A 16,249-nucleotide genomic window follows, 5' to 3' on the forward strand; every position below is an offset into this window, starting at 1 on the left:
GCGCTGCAATGGCACATGCGCAAATGCAGCAGGTGCCACTAAAACGTCATAGTCTGTGATGTCAGGCAGCTGCCAGGATTAAAGATGGCGCTGCTCAAATAATCACATGATGACAACCTGCAAGGATAATCCAGGAGATTATAGGCCGCTGAGCTTTACGTCAGTAGTAGGGAAATTATTAGAGAGGATTCTTCGGGACAGGATTTACTCTCATTTGGAAACAAATGGACTTATTAGCGAGAGGCAGCATGGTTTTGTCAAGGGGAGGTCATGTCTCACTAATTTGATTGAGTTTTTTGAGGAAGTGACAAAGATGATTGATGAAGGAAGGGCAGTGGATATGGACTTCAGTAAAGCCTTTGACAAGGTCCCTCATGGCAGACTGGTACAAAAGGTGAAGTCACACGGGATCAGAGGTGAGCTGGCAAGATGGATACAGAACTGGCTCAGTCACAGAAGACAGAGGGTAGCAGTGGAAGGGTGCTTTTCTGAATGGAGGGATGTGACTAGTGGTGTTCCGCAGGGATCAGTGCTGGGACCTTTGCTGTTTGCAGTATATATAAATGATTTGGAGGAAAATGTAGCTGGTCTGATGAGTAAGTTTGCGGACGACACAAAGGTTGGTGGAGTTGCGGATAGTGTTGAGGATTGTCAGAGGATGCAGCAGGATATAGATCAGTTGGAGACTTGGGCGGGGAAATGGCAGATGGAGTTTAATCTGGACAAATGTGAGGTAATGCATTTTGGAAGGTCTAATGCAGGTGGGAAGTATACAGTAAATGGCAGAACCCTTAGGAGTATTGACAGGCAGAGAGATCTGGGCGTACAGGTCCACAGGTCACTGAAAGTGGCAACGCAGGTGGGTAAGGTAGTCAGGAAGGCATACGGCATGCTTGCCTTCATCGTTCAGGGCATAAAGTATAAAAATTGGCAAGTCATGCTGCAGCTGTACAGAACTTTAGTTAGGCCACACTTAGAATATTGCGTGCAATTCTGGTCGCCACACTACCAGAAGGACGTGGAGGCTTTGGAGAGGGTACAGAAGAGGTTTACCAGGATGTTGCCTGGTCTGGAGGGCATTAGCTATGAGGAGAGGTTGGATAAACTCGGATTGTTTTCACTGGAACGACGGAGGTGGAGGGGCGACATGATCGAGCTTTACAAAGTTATGAGTGGAATGGACAGAGTGGATAATTAGAAGCTTTTCCCCAGGGTGGAAGAGTCAGTTACTAGGGGACATAGGTTTAAGGTGAGAGGGGCAAAGTTTAGAGGGGATGTGGGAGGCAAGTTCCTTACACAGAGGGTGGTGAGTGCCTGGAACTTGCTTCTGGGGGAGGTGGTGGAAGCAGGTACAATAGCGACGTTTAAGAGGCATCTTGACAAATACATAAATAGGATGGGAATAGAGGGATACAGTCCCCGGAAGTGCAGAAGGTTTTAGTTTAGGCAGGCATAAAGATCGGCGTAGGCTTGAAGGGCTGAATGACCTGTTCCTGTGCTGTACTGTTCTTTGTTCTGAACACATGGCAGCACACAATAGCCGGAGGGAAGGGAGCAAGTGGGCCAGGGAGGGGAGGGAGCGAGTGGGCCATGGAGGGGAGAGAGCGAGCGAGCGGGCCGGGGAGGGGAGGGAGCCAGTGGGCGGGCAGGCGGGCAGGCAGTGAAAGAGCGGGCGGTTGGGGGTGTGGCAGGCGGGCAGTGAACGAGCGGTCGGGTGGGGTGGGGTGGTGAGCGAGCGGGCCAGGGGCTGTGAGCGAGCGGGTGGGGGATGAGTGAGCAGCGGGGGTCGGGAGCAGGCGGCGGTGGGAAGGAGAGCGCACCCGTCACCAGCAAGGTCTTAGGCAACGCTCTCCCCGCACCCGCTCTCTACCCGCTGCCCAGACCCCCCACCCCTGCTCTCTCCGGCCCGTTCCCCCCCACCATCTGCCCGCATTACGCGCTGATGTCATCTGCGCATGCGCCAACCAGTCCTGGCATTGCAGCACGTGCGCAGATTGGCGCATTCGGATGACGTAAGCTGCCGGCTGCGTTGTCAGTAATCACTTTGTAAAAATTTACCTTGATATCTGATCAAAAATTATGGTTCTTGGACTGGATCCCAGGGCCCTGCTCGAGAGATCTCCTCACATTAGATGTAATATTACCTTTGAACCCAGAAACATTTTGGGTTTTGAAATTTAGCTATTGAAATACTTGTGCCAATGATTTAAATCTATGACCCCTTGGTTATTGAACCACTTGCCAGTTTTTCTCTATCTACTCTATCAAAACCTCTATTAGGTCTCCTTTTAACCTCTCTGTTCCAAGGAAAACAGTCCTAACTTTTCCAACATCTCCTCATAACTGTAGTCCCTTTTCCCTAGTGGCATTTTGGTAAAGCTCCTCTGTACCCTTTCTAAAACCTTTACATCTTTCCTGAAGTGTGGTGTCCAGAACTGTCCACAATATGCCAGATGAGGCCTATCCAGTGATTTGTAAAATTCTGTTATGGTCTCTTTGCTCTTATAGTCTATAACTCTATTTATTAATCCAAATGCTTTTTAACCACCTATCTCCTTGCCCTGCTACCTTTTAAGGATTTGTGTATGTGGACACCAAGTTCTCTCTGCGCACCTACACTTTTTTTTTTATTCGTTCATGGGATGTGGGCGTAGCTGGCAAGGCTAGCATTTTTTGCCCATTCCAATTGCCCTTGAGAAGGTGGTGGTGAACTGCCTTCTTGTACCGCTGCAGTCCTTGGGGTGTAAGTACACCAACAGTGCTGTTTGGGAGGGAGTTCCAGGATTTCGACCCAGCGACAGTGAAGGGATGGTGATATAGTTTCAGTCAGAATGGTGTGTGGCTTGGAGGGGAACTTGCAGGTGGTGGTGTTCCCATGCATCTGCTGCCCTTGTCCTTCTCTGGAAGAGGTCGCGAGTTTGAAAGGTGCTGTCGAAGGAGCCTTGGTGAGTTGCTGCAGTGCATTTTGTAGATGGTGCACACTGTGCATTGGTGGTGAAGGGAGTGAACTTTGAAGGTGGTGGATGGGGTGCCCATTAAACAGGCTACTTTGTCCTGGATGGTGTCGAGCTTCTTGAGTATTGTTGAAGCTGCACCCATCCAGGCAAGTGGAGAGTATTCCATCGCACTCCTGACTTGTGCCTTGTAGATAGTGGACAGGCATTGGGGAGTCAGGAGGTGAGTTAACTGCCGCAGAATTCCCAGTCTCTGACCTGCTCTTGTAGCCACAGTATTTATGTGGCTTGTCTAGTTCAGTTTCTGGTCAATGGTAACCCCCAGGATGGCGATAGTGAATGATATTCATAGTGTAATGTCTTTCCATATTAGTCCTCCCAAAGTGCATCACTTCATACTTGTCTGCATTGAACTCCATCTGCCATGCTTCTGCCCATTTCATCATCCTGTCTATGTCGTCCTGAAGTTGACAACTATCCCCATCCCTACTACCCTCCTGCCGGGTCTAAGTCATTTCTAAAAATTGAAGAGTAATGGACCCAAAACTGTTGCTTGGAGAACTCCACTCCAAACTACCTCCCAGTCTGAAAACTACCCATCCACCACAACCCTCTGTGTCCTGTCACTGAGCCAATTCCTTATCCATACTGCCACTTTTCCCTTAATTCCATAAGCCTCCTGTGTGGTACTTTGTCGAATACTTTTCAAAATTCCATATATACATCTACTGTATTACTTGATCAACCTGTTACCCCATCAAGGAATTCAATCAAGTTAATCAGTCATGATTTGCCTTTAACAAATCCATGCTAGCTGTATTTGATTAACCCATGACCTTCCAAATAGAAGTTTATTTTTGACTTTGATAATGGTTTCCAATAACTTCCCAACCACCAGTGTTCGGCTACCTGGCTGTAGATTCTTGGTTTATCCCTCTCCCCTTTTTTAAATACTGGAATGACATTTGCAACCCTCCGGTTCTCGAACACTACTCCAATGAGGATTGAACAATTGTGACCGATGCCTCTGCTATTTCTACCTTTTCTTCTTTCAGCAACCTAGAATGCGTTCCACCAACCAGGTGACTTACCAACTTTCAGTAATTCTAATCTTTTTAGTACAGCTTCTCAATCTATTACTATCCTGTCCATATCTTCCCTCTCCTACTTTAGTGTAACCTTCATCTGCTTCCTTTGTGAAGACAGATGCAAAGTACTCATTTAATAGTTTAATCATGTCCTCTGTCTCCACATAAAGATTTCCCTTTGGGTCCTTAATAGGCCCAACATTTTTCCCTGGCTAATCTCTTCTAATTTATATAATTATAAAATAAAATGTTTTAGGGTTCACTGTAATATTGCCAGCTAATCTTTTCTCATAGCCTCATCTTGCCTATTATATTTTTCAGTTCCCTCCTGTTTAAGTACGGTATCAAACCAGCACTTGCCTGTATTAAACTGCTCAGTACACCACCTCATCACATGTTCATTTGTTGTGAAGTATGGTCACTGTTATGTAGGCAAACTAAAAAAGGTTTCTTTTCTCAAAACACCAAATTGTACAAAGTAGCTGTTGTGCACAATGCAATTGAAGGTCATTAGAAAAATGCAACTGTGTGCTTTTTTTGGGTATGCCAAGTATTTTGTTTTTTTAAGAGCTTTTCTTTTTCTCCCTACAGTGAATGGAGCATCTGGAACTCCAGAAAACAACCCTCCTTGCACTGTTAATATTCCCATTGCACCAATCCATAGTTCTGCTCAAGCAATGTCCCCTACTCAGAGTATTGGACTTGTCCAGTCTTTACTGGCCAATCAGAATGTGCAGCTTGACATTTTAACTAATCAAACAGCTGTTGCAGGAGCAGTGGAACGCACTTTGGACAGTTCCAGCCAGTATGCAATTTCCAGTAGGTTTTCTAATCCAGGACAGGCAATCTTTGGCAGCATGGAAACTGGCCGCACAACTTTTGGATTACAACAGCCATCACCACAGATCTCAGGGATGGTGCAGATTCCTGTTGTGGAGCATGTCGAAAGGGAGCCTGAACACTCTCAAAAAATCAAACCAATACAAACAGTGCCACAGTTGGTTGAAGGCAACACGGTGGTATTCTGTACAACTCCCGAAGTGCAGTTAGCTAAAATAAATGCACATCCACCTCCTCCATATCCAGGGACTACAACGACTTCTGCGGCCACTGCTGCATCAATGGACATTTGTCTGAAAAAAATGGATTTCTCCCTCTTTCCTACTGGACATCTTCAAACCCCTCTAGGTTATGAAAGAATCACAACATTTGACAGCAGTGGAAATGTAGAAGAAGTGTGTAGGCCTCGCATGAGAATATTGAGCAACCAAAATATGTATACACTTCCAGGCCCAGAGCAATCATCATTACGCTTGCCTTCAGCAGATGCTAAGAAGGTACAACAGGTATATGGTACACTGAATAGGCTAAGCATTGCTCACTGTGTTATTCCTAGTGGGGATCCACCACCTTATCCTGATGCAACTAATAGAAGTCAACGTGTTGACAGTAATACTATACAAGTACCATTGCGGAGTGAGTGCAAAGATGCAACAGCGAAGGTGTCTCAACTGTTAGACTCCCAAAGAGTTGTTCAACATGGTCACAAAACGAAAAACAACTCTGTGTCTGCACAGTACCAGCAAACCTCTCTCAGATCTCCTCCTGCTGTCTATACATGCAGTCAGTGCATCAGCAATGGAAGCAACAATAGTAACAATACTAGATCAGAACTACCTACTGGGACTGGTTCCCAGCATAGCGCTGTAATTATCCACTCAACCAGCACATCACCCCTGTCTTCCCAGTCATCTTATAATCTACTGAGTCCCCCAGACAGCTGTCATGATAGAACTGAATATATTAATAATGCTTTCAGTGAGGATGAATCTATTTTGCAGCATTGCCAAATGGAGAAATCCATTAGGCATATTGCATTAAATAATGAAATCAACATGAGTATGAAGCGGCCACCTCCATATCAATGGGACCCAACAGGAAGTGAGGAGATTTGGATCCCACAGGAAAGGCCAACTCAGATTTCTGCAACAGGGAGTCATAAACCACCAACTCTCATCCTGGAACAATCACATGTGGAGATGTCTCATGTACCATTCATTCCTATTAAATCTCCTACCAGTCCAACAGTCACTTTCCAATCAAACTTTGGACTCACTTTACCATATCCTGTAAGTTACAATGCATCTCCTATTGCAGCCTTTCAGGCTTCATTTCCTCCTTCAGAAACTATAGGCCCACCACCATACCCACAGCAAGATCCTTCTGTAGTTCTCCAATCTGGTTATCCAGCGAATATTTCCTGTTGCCCATTGCCACCAATGTATCCAACCAGTAATACTTTTTCTAGTTTACAGCTTCCCCAGATTACATTACACCAATGGAATGCCTACAGTGCTTGTTCTCCAATGCATAGTTCACAGGGAACTTTGAGCTCAAAGCCAGAGTTATTTATCGAGAAACCTGGAATGCCTCCATTTCCAGCAGAACTTCAAGATCCCACAGGAACTGAGGTGATTGTGGAAACAGCAGACACCTTCCAAGAGGTTCTCTCTCTGACAGAGTCTCCTGTGCCCCAGCGAACTGATAAAGGTGACAAGAAAAGCCGTAAACGGTTAGACAGCAGGCCAGAGGAGGCAAATATGCAAGTAGTAACTGAAGGGAAGGTGAAAAAAGAGACAAAGGCACTTACGGACTTCAATTCTCTCATTTCTAGCCCTAGACTAGGAAGAGAAAAGAAAAAAATCAAAAGCCAAAAGGATCAGATAAAATCCAAAAAGCTGAATAAAATGAGTGAGTTTCAAGACAGTTCAGAAAGTGAGCCAGAGTTATTCATTAGTGGAGATGAATTAATGAATCAGAGCCAGAGCACCAAAAAGGTTTGGAAAACTAAGAGGAACCTAAGGACAACAAATGAAACTGATGAGCTGAAATGTCGAAGAGCAAATGAAAAAGAGGATGGGAAGTTGGGGAATCAAGGTTTTGTGTATGTAATGGCGAACAAGCAACCACTCTGGAATGAGGCAACACAAGTGTATCAGTTGGACTTTGGAGGACGAGTGACACAAGAGTCAGCAAAAAACTTCCAAATTGAGTTGGAAGGGCGACAGGTATTGTAAAATAGTGTGTAAAAAATCAAATAGCTGCAACGCATCATAATCAACATCATTTGTGGTCTGTTCATTTGTTGATTTTTATTAAAAATATTGGTGCTCATGAAACCATGAGAGGGTGCCAGCATGGTGCTCATAATGTCCATGGGAGGGTTCTGGCATGGTGATTATGACACCCATAAGAGGATGCTGGTTTGGTGCTCACAAAACCCACAGGAGGATTCTTGGACAAGGTACTGAGAGTTAAAGGTTTAAGGAATATTCATTGAGTATTCCTTAATGTAAGGGTGCTTCAAAATGAACTGTATTTAACAATTGTGTTTCCCTGCATCTCCAGAGTCAGTAACTTCCAATTTGTATCTCTAATAATGCTGCCACTTGCAAAAACACATATAGTATAAAATGAAAAGATGTTAATCATAATTCTTAATTTTTAGGCAGAATCCTTTTTTAAAAAAACTTACTAGAGACATATGTTATGAATATATGCAGCTCCTTTACGTGGTAAGAGATTGAAAATTCCAGAATGCTTTCTAACCCTATTTGCAACCTCTTGGTATCTTTAGTAGATAGTTAATTTTTTTCAATTGCTACAATTTCAGTAAGTTAAAACAGACATTTTCAACAATAAATCTTTACCTCAGGTGAAATCATTTAAGGGTTGCATGGGTGGGTCTATGCGGTTCAATAAGTCATTTAACTGTTGATAACATTTTGGATGCTGTTTGTTATTTAACCTTCACCTTCTAAGATGATTTCTGCCAAATGAAATAGTAAAGTCAGTTGTAAAGAGTTCAGTTTAGAAAATTACTAAGTTATACTTCTTGCATTTTTCAATCTAAATTATATTGGTTCTAGAATTTATTTTACATATTTATGAAGAGTAATAATTGAAAGATTTTGTTCACATTTTGGTATCTCAACCCTATAAAGCACAAGCAATAAACTGACAAGCAGAATAGCACCCTTAACTAATAATTCAAGTGAAATAGGACAGGAAAAATGTGTGACTTTTCAGCAGGGAGTAGAAGTACAGCTGAGAGACCTATTAATAATCTAATCATCGTACTATTAAAATTTATCTCCTGAAAAATAAATCAGATTTGCAACCCTCATATCTGATTAGATAAATCAAACATAACGGAAGTTAACTTGGATAACCCCTAAAAGCAAGTGTGGGGATCGCAGTATGCGATTAACCCATGCCCATTCATTGTGATGCAGACAGCCTGCTGCTTTGCATAATTGCTGTGTTCAATCAGCAATACCCTTGCTTTTCATTGGTTGCCTGCATCAGTGAGGAGCCTGATAGTGCAAGTTTAGTTTAGTTTAGTTTAGAGATACAGCACTGAAACAGGCCCTTCGGCCCACTGAGTCTGTGCCGACCGTCAACCACCCATTTATACTAATCCTACACTAATTCCATATTCCTACCGCATCCCCACCTGTTCCTATATTTTCCCTACCACCTACCTATACTAGGGGCAATTGCTAATGGCCAATTTACCTATCAACCTGCAAGTCTTTGGCATGTGGGAGGAAACCGGAGCAGCTGGAGGAAACCCACGCAGACACAGGGAGAACATCCACAGTGCTGTTAGGGAGGGAGTTCCTGAATTTTGACACAGTGACAGTGAAGGAGCGGCAGTAAGGATGGTGTGTGACTTGGAAGGGAAATTGCAGGTGGTGGTGTTCTCAAGTGCCTGCTGCCCTTGTTATTCTAGACAGTGGAGCTCACGGGATTGTAAGATGCTGTCAGAAGAGCCTTGATGAGTTGTTGTAGTACATCCTGTAGATGGTACACACTGCCTCCACTGTGCACCGGTGATGGAGGGGAATGAATGTTTAAAGTTATGGATGGGGTGCTGATCAAACACAATGCTTTGTCCTGAATGATGTAGAGCTTCTTGATTGTTGTTGGACCTGGAAATGGAGAGTATTCCGTCACACTCCTGACTTGTACCTTGTAAATGGTGGACAGGATTCGGGGAGTTAGGAGTTGAGTTACTTGCCCCAAAATTCTCAGTCTCTGACCTGCTCTTGTAGGCAGAGTATTCATATGGCTGGTTCAGTTAAGTTTCTGGTCAATGGTGACCCCCAGAATCTTGATGGTGGGGATTCAGTGATGGTAATACCATTGAATGTCATGAGGAAATGATTAGATTCTCTCTTGTCGGAGATGGTCATTGCCTGGCACTTGTGTGGCATGACTGTCACATGCCATTTACCAGCCCAAGCCTGAATATTGTCCAGGTCTTGCTGCATGTGGCCATGGACTGCTTCAGTATCTGAGTGAATGCTACTAAACACTGCAATCATCAGCGAACGTCCCCACTTCTGACCTTACGATGGAGGGAAGGTCATTGAACGAAGAACAGTACAGCACAGGAACAGGCCATTCGGCCCTCCAAGCCTGCGCCGATCTTGATGCCTGCCTAAACCAGAACTAAAAATTGATAAAGCAGCTGAAGGTGGTTGGACTTAGGACACTACCCTGAGGAACTCCTGCAGCAATGTCCTGAGGCTGAGATGATTGGCCTCCAACAACCACAACCATTTTCCTTTGTGCTAACAATGACTTCGACCAGTGGAGAGTTTTCCTCCCGATTCCCATTGACTTCAGTTTTGCTAAGGCACCTTGATGCCATACTCAGTCAAATGCTGCCTTGATGTCAAAGGCAGTTGCTCTCACCTGACCGCTGGAATTCAGCTGTTTTGTCCGTGTTTAGACCAAGGCTGTAATGAGGTCTGGAACCGAGTGACCCTTGTGGAACCCAAACTGAGCATCAGTGAGCAGGTTATTGCTGAGTATGTGCTGCTTGATAGCACTCTCAACAACACCTTCCATCACTTTGCTGTTGATTGAGAGTAGACTGATGGGGCAGTAATTGGACAGATTGGATTTGTCCTGCTTTATGTGGACAGGATATACCTGGGCAATTTTCCACATTGTCAGGTAGATGCCAGTGTTGTAGCTGTACTGGAACAGCTTAGCTTGAGGTGCAGCTAGTTCTGGCCTTCAGTACTACAGCTGGGATGTCGTCGGGGCCCATAGCCTTTGCTGCATCCATTGCCTTCAGCCATTTCTTTATATCACGAGTGAATTGAATTGGCTGAAAACTGGCATCCGTGATGCTTGAGACCTCAGGAGGATATCAAGATGGATCATTCACTCGGCATTTCTGGCTGAATGTGGTTGCAAATGCTCCACCGGCCTGAACTAATGCTCCAGAAACATGAGTTCAAATCCCACTACGACAGCTAAGGAAATTTAAATTCAATTAATGAATAAAACGGGAATAAAAAGCTAGTTTCAGTAATAACGCTCATGAAAACCCCAATTGGTTCATTCATGTCCTTCAGAGAAGTAAATCTGCCATTCTTACTGCCTTTTATGCAACTTCAAACCCACAGCAATGTGGTTCATGCTTAACTGCCCTCTGAAATGGCCTAGCAAGACACTCAGTTGTATCAAACTGCTACAAAAAGTCAAATAAGTATAAAACCAGATGGTGTCGACCTAGGCACCGGAAGCAACAAAGGCACTCCACACCCTGCCCAGTCGACCCTGGAAACATCTCCTCACTAACATCTGGGGACTTGTGCCAAAATATGGAGAACTGTTCCACAGACTAGTTAAGCAACAGCCCAACACAGTCATACTCACCGAATCGTACATTACAACGTATGTCCCACACTCCTCCATCACCATCCCTGGGTATATCCTGTCCCACTGGTGGCAGTGCAGTGGTATACCATTGGGAGGGAGTCACCTTGGGAGTCCTCAACATTGACTCTGGACACCTTGAAGTCTCATGGCATCAGGTCAAATATGGGCAAGGAAACCTCTTGCTGATTACCTCCTCCTCTGATGTTGAACACCACTTGGAAGAAGCACTGAGGGTAGCAAGGGCACAGAATGTTCTGTGGGTAGGGGACTTCAATGTCCGTCACCAAGAGTGGCTCAGTAGCACCACTACTGACTGAGTTGGCCAGCAGGTGGTGAGAGAAGCAACAAGTGGGAAAAACCTGCTTGATCTTATCCTCACCAGTTGTCTGTCTCAGATACATCTGACCATTACAGTATTGTAGAAGTGACCACAGCACAGTCCTTGTGGAGTCTCATCTTCACACTGAGGACACCTGCGTTTGTGTTATGTGGCGCTACTATTGTACTAAATGCGGTAGATTCAGAATAGATCTGGCAGCTCAAAACTGGGCATCCTTGAGGTGCTATGGGCCATCAGCAGCAGCAGAATTGTGTTCAACCACTATCTGTAACCTCATGGCCCGGCATATCCCTCACTCTACCATTACCAGGAAGCCGGGGACCAACCCTGGTTCAATGAGGAGTGTAACAGAGCATGCCAGGAGCAGCACCAGGCATACCTAAAAATGAGATGCCAACCTGGTAAAGCTACAACATAGGACTACATTCATTCTATTTCATTGAAGCATACAAAATTCTTACAGGGCTCAACAGGGTAGATGCAGAAAGGATGTTTCCCCTGGCTGGAGGGGTCTAGAACCAGGGGACAAAGTCTCAGAATAAGAGATAGGCTATTTAGGATTGAGATGAGGAAGAATTTTCTTCACTTAGAGGGTGGTGAATCTTTAGAATTCTCAACCCCAGAGGGCTGTGGAGGCTCAGGCATTGAGTATATTCTAGACAGAGATCAATAGATTTCTAGATATTAAAGATATCCGGCTCCTAAGTCCTATGTTTTTATATCAACAGATATGGGGATAGTGCGAGAAAATGGGGCTGAGGTAGAAGATCATCCATGATCTAGTTGAATTGCGGAGCAGGCTCCTACGTAGACAGCGGGAGCAGCATGCTATTTTTATTTATTTTATTTAGAGATACAGCACTGAAACAGGCCCTTTGGCCCACTGAGTCTGTGCCAACCAAGAACCACCCATTTATACTAACTCTACAGTAATCCCATATTCCCTACCTACACTAGGGGCAATTTACAATGGCCAATTTGCCTATCACCTGCAAGTCTTTGGCAGTGGGAGGAAACCGGAGCACCCGGCGAAAACTCACGCGGTCACAGGGAGAACTTGCAAACTCCGCACAGGCAGTACCCAGAATTGAACCCGGGTCCCTGGAGCTGTGAGGCTGCAGTGCTAACCACTGTGCCGCCCAGACAGAGTTAAGCAAACTCACAACCAATGGATCAAATCAAAGCTCTGCAGTCCTGCCACATTCAATCTTGAATGATGGGGAATAATTAGACAACTGACAGGAGGAGACCCCACAATCTGGATTTTCAAAGGCCTTTGATAAGGTGCCTCATAATAGACTAATGAATGAGGTCAGAGAATGCGGAGTGAGGGGACAAGTGGCAAAATGGATTGTTAGCTGGCTTCAAGACAGAAAGCAGAGAGTGGAAGTAAAGTGTAGTTTTTCAGGGTGGCAGAAGGTGGAAAGTGGTGTTTCACAAGGATCATTTGAACTTTGGAATCAAAAACACAATTTCTAAATTTGTGAATGGAGATAGTCAATTCTGAGGAGGACTGCAAAAAATTATATTAATAAACTTGCAGATTGGACAAATAATTGACAAATGAAGTTCAACTCAGATAAATATAAAGTAATAAATTTTGGTAGGAAGAATAGGGAGGTCATTTATTACTTTGAAGGTGTGAGTCTAGGCGGGGTAGAAGAACAAAGGAATCTTGGAGTACAAATGCACCAAACACGGAAAGCTGCGCCACAGGCTAGCAAGGCCATAAAAAAGCAAACTAAGCACTAGGCTTAATTTCTAGAGGGATAGAGTTAAAAGGATGAACAGGTTGGATTTCTCCTCTCTTGAAAAAAGAAGGCTGAGGGGTGAGCTAATAGAGGTCTTTAAAATTATAAAAGGTTTTGATAGAGTGGAGGCAGAGAGAATGTTTCCACTTACGGGGAAGAGCATGATTAAAGGCCATCAATATAAGATAGTCAGAAAGAAATCCAATAGGGAAATCAGAAGAAACTTTTACCGAAATAGTGGTGGGAAATTGGAACTTGTTACCACAGGGAGTGGTTGAAGCAAATAGGGAGAAGGGAATAGAGGGTTACAATGATAGATTTAGATGAGGAAAGTTGGGAGGAGGCTCGAGGGGAGCATAAATGCCAGCATGGACTGGTTTGGCTGAATGGCCTGATTCTGTGTCCTGTACCCTATGTAATCCTATGTAAAGTCAACAATTGTCCAGGTATCTTCTGTCCTTAAAAAAAAACAGGACAAATCCAGCCAATTACCGCCTCACCAGTATACCCTCAATAAGCAAATCGATGGAAGGTGTCATTGTCAGTGGTATCAAGCGGCACTTACTCGGCAATAACCTGCTCGTCGATACAATTTGGGTTCCACCAAGGCCACTTGGCTCCTGACTTCATTACCACCTTGGTCCAAACATTGACGAAAGAGCTGAATTCCAGAGTGAGGCAAGAGTGACTGCTCTTGACATGAGGGCAGCATTTGACCCAGAATGGCATAAAGGAGCCCTAGAAAAATTGAAGTCAATAGGAATCAGGGAAAACTCTCCACTGGTTGCAGGCATATCTAGCACAAAGGAAGATGGTTGTCGTTGTTGGAGACTGATCATCTCAGCCCCAAGACATTGCTGCAGGAGTTCCTCAGCCTAGTGTCCTAGGCCCAACCCCCTCTTTCATGAATCACCTTTCCTCCAACATATGGTCAGAAGTGGAATAAAAAAACAGAAAGTGCTGGAAATACTCAGCAGGTCTGGCAGCACCCATAGAGAGAGAAACAGAGTTAATGTTTCACGTCTGTGACCTTTCAATAGAACTGACAAAAGTTAGAAATGTAATAGGCTTTGAGCAAGTGAAAAGGGGGAGAGGGGGAAGAAGAACAAAAGGGAAGGTGAGTAGGAGAGATTAAATGACAGAGATGTAACGGAACAAAAGGTTGTAGTAAAAGACAAAGCATGAGTCCAGAGAGAGTGTTAATGGCAGGATGATGAACAGCTCAGTCTGAAAGCAAAAACATGAAAAACAAGTTTAAGGCAGGCATATGGTTAAAAATTAGATAAAAAATTAAAATAAAAAAATGACAGTCATGCTCTGAAATTGTTGAACTCCATGTTGAGTCCAGAAGGCTGTAGAGTACCTAATTGGAAGATGAGGTGCTATTCCTCAAGCTTACTATTGAGCTTCATTGGAACTAGCAGGCCAAGGACAGAAATGTGGGCGTGAGAGCAGGGTGGTGAATTAAAATGGCAAGCAACCGGAAACTCTGGATCATGCTTGCAGAGTGAACGGAGGTGTTCCAAAAAGCGGTCACCCAAGCTGTGTTTTGTCGTCTGAATGTAGAGGATACCGCATTGTGACCAGTGAATACAGTATACTAAATAGAACCAAGTACAAGCAAATCATTGCTTCACCTGGAAGGAATGTTTGGGACCTTGGATGGTGAGGAGAGAGGAGGTAAAAGGGCAGGTATTGCACCTCCTGCGATTGCATGGGAAGGGGATGAGGTGTCGGGGTGATGGAGGAGTGGACCAGGCTGTCGTAGGGGGAACCATCCCTTTGGAATGCTGACAAGGGAGGGGAAGATATGTTTGGTGGTGGCATCACACTGGAGGTGGCGGAAATGGAGGATGATCCTTTGGATGTGGAGGCTGGTGAGGTGGAAAGTGAGGACAAGGGGAACCTTGTCGTGGTTCTGGGAGGGAGGGGAAGGGATGAGAGCAGCAGTGCGGGAAATGGGTCAGACACGGTTGAGGGCCCTGTCAACCACAGTGTGGGGGGTGGGGGGGGTGGGGAGCGAAATCATCCTCGGTTGAGAAAAATGGAAGACATCAGAAGTGCTGTTGTGGAAGGTGGCATCATCTGAACAGATGCGTTGGAGATGGAGAAATTGGGATAATGGAATGGAGTTCTTACAGGAGGCAGGATGTGAGGCAGTGTAGTCGAGGTAGCTGTGGGAATCAGTGGGCTTATAATGAATATTTGTGGACCGTATATCCCCAGAGATGGAGACAGAGAAGTCGAGGAAGGGATAGAAGGGTGGAAATTGGAAGCAAAGTTGATTAAGTTTTCCAGTTTGGGACGAGAGCAGGAAATGGCACTGATACAGCCATCAATGTACTGGAAAAAGAGTTGGGGGAGGGGCCTGAGTAGGACTGGAACAGGATTGTTTAAGATACCATGCAAAAAGAAAGGCATAACCGGGACCCATGAAAGTACCCATAACAACACCTTTAATTTGGAGGAAGTGAGTGGAGTTTAAGGAGAACTTTTTCAATGTGGGAACAAGTTCAGCCAGGCGGAGGAGGGTGGTAGTGGATGAGGACTGGTTGGGCCTCTGTTCAAGGAAGAAGTGGAGAGCTCTCAGAACGTCCTGGTGGGGGATGGAGGTATAGAGAGATTGGATGTCCATAGTGAAGAGGAGGCGGTTAGGACCAGGAAACTGGAAATTGTCGAAATGGCGTAGGGTGTCAGAAGAGTCACGGATATAGGTGGGAAGAGACTGGACCAGGGGAGAAAAGATAGAGTCTAGATAGGAAGAAATAAGTTCAGTGTGGCAGGAACAGGCTGGAACAATGGGTTTACCAGGACAGTCCTGATTGTGGATTTTGAGAAAGAGGTAGAAGCAGGCTGTGGGATTATGAGGTGGGAAGCTGTGGAGGGAAGATCACCAGAGGAGATAAGGTCAGTGACAGTACTGGAGACAGTAGATTGATGTTCGGTGATAGGGTCATGGTCCAGTGGGAGGTAGGAGGAAGTGTCTGAGAGATGGCGCTCAGTCTGTGCAGACAACAGCAACACCACTCTTGTCAGCAGTTTGATTACAATGTCAGGCTGAGATCTGAGAAAATGGAGTGCAACAAATTCAGAGGGAGACAGGTTGGAGTGAGTGAAGGGAGCAGAGAAATTAAGACGGCCAATGTCACACCGACAGTTCTCAATGAAAAGATCAAGAGTGGGTAAGAGGCCAGAGGGAGGGGTCCAGGTGGAGGGAGAATACTGGAGGTGGATGAATGGGTCTGCTGGTTGGGGGGAGGACATCTGGCCAAAGAAGTGAGCCCGGAGATGAAGGCGACGGAGGATTAGCTCAACATCAGGCCAAGCACGAAATTCATTGAGGTGGGGTGTAGGGTGGAGGTAAGGGGATAAAAC

At 45.1% G+C, this 16,249-nt stretch overlaps 1 protein-coding gene across 4 annotated transcripts in view; it reads left to right on the forward strand.

Annotated features, from left to right (window-relative positions):
• tulp4a (TUB like protein 4a) overlaps positions 1–16,249 on the forward strand; it is a 560,980-nt gene that overhangs the window by 529,979 nt on the left and 14,752 nt on the right. For all 4 annotated transcript variants that reach the window (XM_068044726.1, XM_068044727.1, XM_068044728.1 and 1 more), the window contains one exon: positions 4,634–7,110. In XM_068044726.1, the coding sequence (XP_067900827.1) occupies positions 4,634–7,110 (2,477 nt within the window). The remainder of the gene's footprint in view (positions 1–4,633; positions 7,111–16,249) is intronic.

The sequence above is a fragment of the Heterodontus francisci genome, chromosome 13 (assembly GCF_036365525.1).
Source record: "Heterodontus francisci isolate sHetFra1 chromosome 13, sHetFra1.hap1, whole genome shotgun sequence".
Taxonomy (NCBI): Eukaryota; Metazoa; Chordata; class Chondrichthyes; order Heterodontiformes; family Heterodontidae; genus Heterodontus; species Heterodontus francisci.